The 3,681-nt window shown below is 51.8% G+C and overlaps 1 protein-coding gene across 1 annotated transcript in view; it reads right to left on the bottom strand.

The window, feature by feature from the left end:
- SSH1 (slingshot protein phosphatase 1) overlaps positions 1-3,681 on the bottom strand; it is a gene marked incomplete at its 3' end in the record, with an annotated part of 14,078 nt that overhangs the window by 1,692 nt on the left and 8,705 nt on the right. Inside the window, exons 7-11 of the mRNA XM_009076782.1 lie at positions 3,480-3,674; positions 3,142-3,235; positions 2,234-2,362; positions 1,653-1,699; positions 645-791 (exon numbers count right to left, since the gene is read on the bottom strand). Coding sequence (XP_009075030.1) covers positions 645-791; positions 1,653-1,699; positions 2,234-2,362; positions 3,142-3,235; positions 3,480-3,674 — 612 coding nt within the window. The remainder of the gene's footprint in view (positions 1-644; positions 792-1,652; positions 1,700-2,233; positions 2,363-3,141; positions 3,236-3,479; positions 3,675-3,681) is intronic.

Below are 3,681 nucleotides of genomic sequence, written 5' to 3'. Positions count from 1 at the left end.
GAGCTCCATTCCAACCCCTGAACACTCTGTGATACTCTGAGTGCAAATCTCATGTTGTTGTTATGGGTTTGTTGTCACTTCACAAGGAGGAGGGACAGTGCCCACCCTGCACCACTGCTCCATAGGTGAGGAACACTCTGGATTACATGGGCCAGGAGAACAATCCCTCTCCAGAAAAATCCTGGATTACATGGGCCAGGAGAACAATCTCTCTCCAAAAAAATTGGAAGTTAGAGACCATCATGAAACCTCCTGCCTGCCCATCTGAGCCTCTGGATACAGGGATCAGCATGAAAAGTGTTTGCCAGGCTGCCACCACCTCCTGTCTGCAGGGACAGCTGGAGCAGGTCCAACACGGACACACACCAGAGCAGCTCCACATCATCTCCAGAACAGCAAACATCCTCATTTCCCTTTGGAAGCAAACCAAAGCAAGACTACAAACAACAGGCTAGGGACAGGTAAATGGCAGTGCTGGAAGAGACAAGGCACAGGGGAGTTCCAGGGATACACAGCTCCTGGCACCAGTGGGATGCCAAGGCCCTGCTGCCTCCTTTGGCCACACGTGGCCTTGGCAGGGCCTGGCTCCACGTGGGATGCCACACGGAGGGCACAGTGGCCTGGATGTGTCCCTCCCCACTCACTTGGCCTTGTTGATGAAGTGGTAGGCCTCGTTCCAGTGTGCCAGCAGGTCCGTGGTCTCCTCGTCGTACACGCGGATGTTGTGGTAGGCGAAGAGCCCAGGGAAGAAGTTATCGATCTCCCGTGTGACGTTCAGGATGTAGTCGATGCTGAGGGAACAGGGACACACACCTGAGCTGCCAAGGTCAGCAAAGAGGGACTCATGGATGGTGAATCCATGAAATCTGAGCCAACATGAGCTCTTAAGGGTTGATCCCCAAGCCTAATCCTGATCCCTCAGACACCTGGTGACACAGGCACAGGGTCTGGTCATTCTCCCACCTCTCCCTGCCAGCACATCCCAGCAAAGCGTTCAAACACCCTGGCAACAACTGGGAGAAGCTGATTTTATCCCATTTGTTTGATCTGGGCCTGTGTAACCTCCTGACTGTGTCACACAGCTCTGGGGCTGCAGAAGGAAGGGCATCAGCTGCAAGTGAATCATCTGGGAACAGAACCCAGGAATCCCTTCCAACTGCACTTTCAGCTGCAAACACATCCTTTTCTCTTCTTTCTGACCAAAGCCATGAGACTCACGTGGCACCTCTTGATTCCTGCCAAATATGACAGCAGGGATGACAATGTCCTTGAGGAGAACCAGTGCCCATATTGATCCATCACCTCCTATCATCAGACAAATCAAGGCCACAGGATATTTGCCTCAGAATTTGACTTCAGACACTGAATGCCTTGATGCAGAACACAATTATTAACATCCTGCTTGATTTATTTGCCCCAGGATGTCCAGGCATCTGCTCCCAAGGACCCAAATCAGACACTTTCAGCCATGCTCTTAAGCAATAATTTTCAGTTCCTCACATTGAGGTCGGTGCAAATATTTACACACAAAGTTCTCACTTGTGCAAGAAGTGTGGCAGGAAACTGAGCCCAGCAGCAATGTGGAGATGGGAGTGGGCAAACAGCTGGAGGATTCCAGGCCTAAGGGTGTTGCTGGAAGGTGCAGTACTCACCCTGAGCCCTGCAGCTCCTCGAGGTTGGAGGCATTCCACTCGGAGCCCTGCAAGAGCCACAAGCACACGTTGCCAAGGAGCTGACAGAATCCCTTTCCCTGAGCCCCTGCCACCCCCTGAGCTGCTGACTGAAACACTGGGAAAGCCTCTGAGACAGCAATGTGGCATCCCAGGGACCTGCTGAAGGAGGGGACAACTCATTGCAGAGTTAGCTCAATGCCAGTGTGTGATCTCCCCCCAGCTCACTGCCCCTAGTCCCTCTGGAATTTAAACATGATGCAGGGAAAGACAAGGATGACACCTGTGACCCCAGTCTTGCCACCCATGAGAAGTGAGGCAAATCCTCAGAGCTCTGCGGGTGGTTACACCTCGGATTCCTCCCAAACCTTCACAACAGAGAGCTCAAAACTGTCTAAAAAGCAGGTTTTGTCCTCAAACACTTCCTCCCTCAGAGACCCTCTGTGCTCCTCTCCAGGCAGTCTTTGTTCCAGAGGCAGCGCCTGGTTTTGCCTGGAGTACCATCTAGTGGCAAAGGATCTGCTGCAGCCCAGTGCAGCTCTCCCGCAGCTCCTGACACTCACCAGGTAGAGATGGTCAAAAATCAGAGAGGGTTTGTCCATCTGACCCAGGATTAGCAGCATTTCGTTATCTATGAACTCCTTGAATTCCTTCAAGTTGCAGTTCATGTGTTTCTCCAGCTCATTTCGGATCTGCAGGGCAGAACACAAAGGAAGGCACTGCAATCTTGGGTGCAAATTTGGTGGCTTTTCCCTGCAGTACACTTTTCTGTGCTTCAGTAAAAACAGCAACAGGGATTTGACCTTCCTGAGACATGGAATCTCCCTACATGGCACCTCTCCAAGTATCCCAGAATGGTTTGGGTTGGAAGGAACTTAGAGATCATCTAGTCCCACTCTCTGCCACGGGCAGGGACAACTTCCCCCAGCCCAGGTTGCTCCAAGCCCCATCCAACCTGACCTGGAACACTCCCAGGGATGGAGCAACCACAGCTACTCTGGGCAACCTGTGCCAGAGCCTCAGCACCTCACAGGGAAGGATTCCTTCCCTATATCCCAATCCAACCCTGTCCTTTGGCAGTTTCTAACCACTGCTCCTCATCCTGCCACCCATCCTGGTGTGCCCTAAGCCTCCAAACTCAAGAGCTGTAAAATAAAACTTCAGGTAACATCTGAGTACAATCAAATGTCTTTTGGGGGTCCATGAAAATAAAGTGGGAGATGAAACACAAGACCTTGGAGAGCAGCTCACAACACAATGTGAGAGCCACTAGAAGCAAACTCCTGAAAGATATATCCCAATGCTGGAATGATCCTGGTTTCCCAGGAGGAATGGAGCAGAGGCAGAGCCTTTAGGGAACGGTAGGAATGCACACCCCAAGCCAATGACACCCAGGCATATGGTGCCTCCTCCTCACCCTTGGGAAAAGGAGTCTGGCAGGAAGAATAAGAGCAAGAAATATTCTATCTACCTCCTTGGAAGTGACATTTTCCAGGTCTTTGCTGGTCATGATGCTCCGGAGTTTGGCCTTAATGAGCCGTTCCGTGCGTTCCCTCTCCGTGGGCCTGGAAAGGAGCAGGAACAGCACAGGATGTGTCCAGGCTGGCAGCAAACACCCAGAGCAGCCCCCACAGCACGGGGGAGTGGGGTCAAGGTGCTGTTAAAGTCAATTTTTTATGACAACAACCAAAAAAAACCCATTGGAAATGTTTTAGGGAAAGGAAATGAATCAGGAGAGGGAGGAACAGGGAGAAGGGGAGATTCTCTGGAGAGCCAAGGTAACTTTTCCCAGCCAAATCCAGAACCTACTTGTCAACAAAGAGTGCTGGGGAGTCAGGGCGAGTGGACTCCAGGTCCTGCATGGCATTCCACTCGTTGATGCAGCTCTGGTCAGAGCTGATGCAGCTTTCATAGTAGGTGGCCCAGACTAAGGCCACTCCACCTGGGAAGTAGTTGTACCTCCTTGCGACTTCACAGGCTTTGTGCAGGATCTGTAGAGCTGACCTGCAGG

The sequence above is a fragment of the Acanthisitta chloris genome, unplaced genomic scaffold, assembly GCF_000695815.1.
Source record: "Acanthisitta chloris isolate BGI_N310 unplaced genomic scaffold, ASM69581v1 scaffold32846, whole genome shotgun sequence".
Lineage (NCBI taxonomy): Eukaryota > Metazoa > Chordata > Aves > Passeriformes > Acanthisittidae > Acanthisitta > Acanthisitta chloris.
This window is presented reverse-complemented; position numbering and strand designations above follow the sequence as displayed.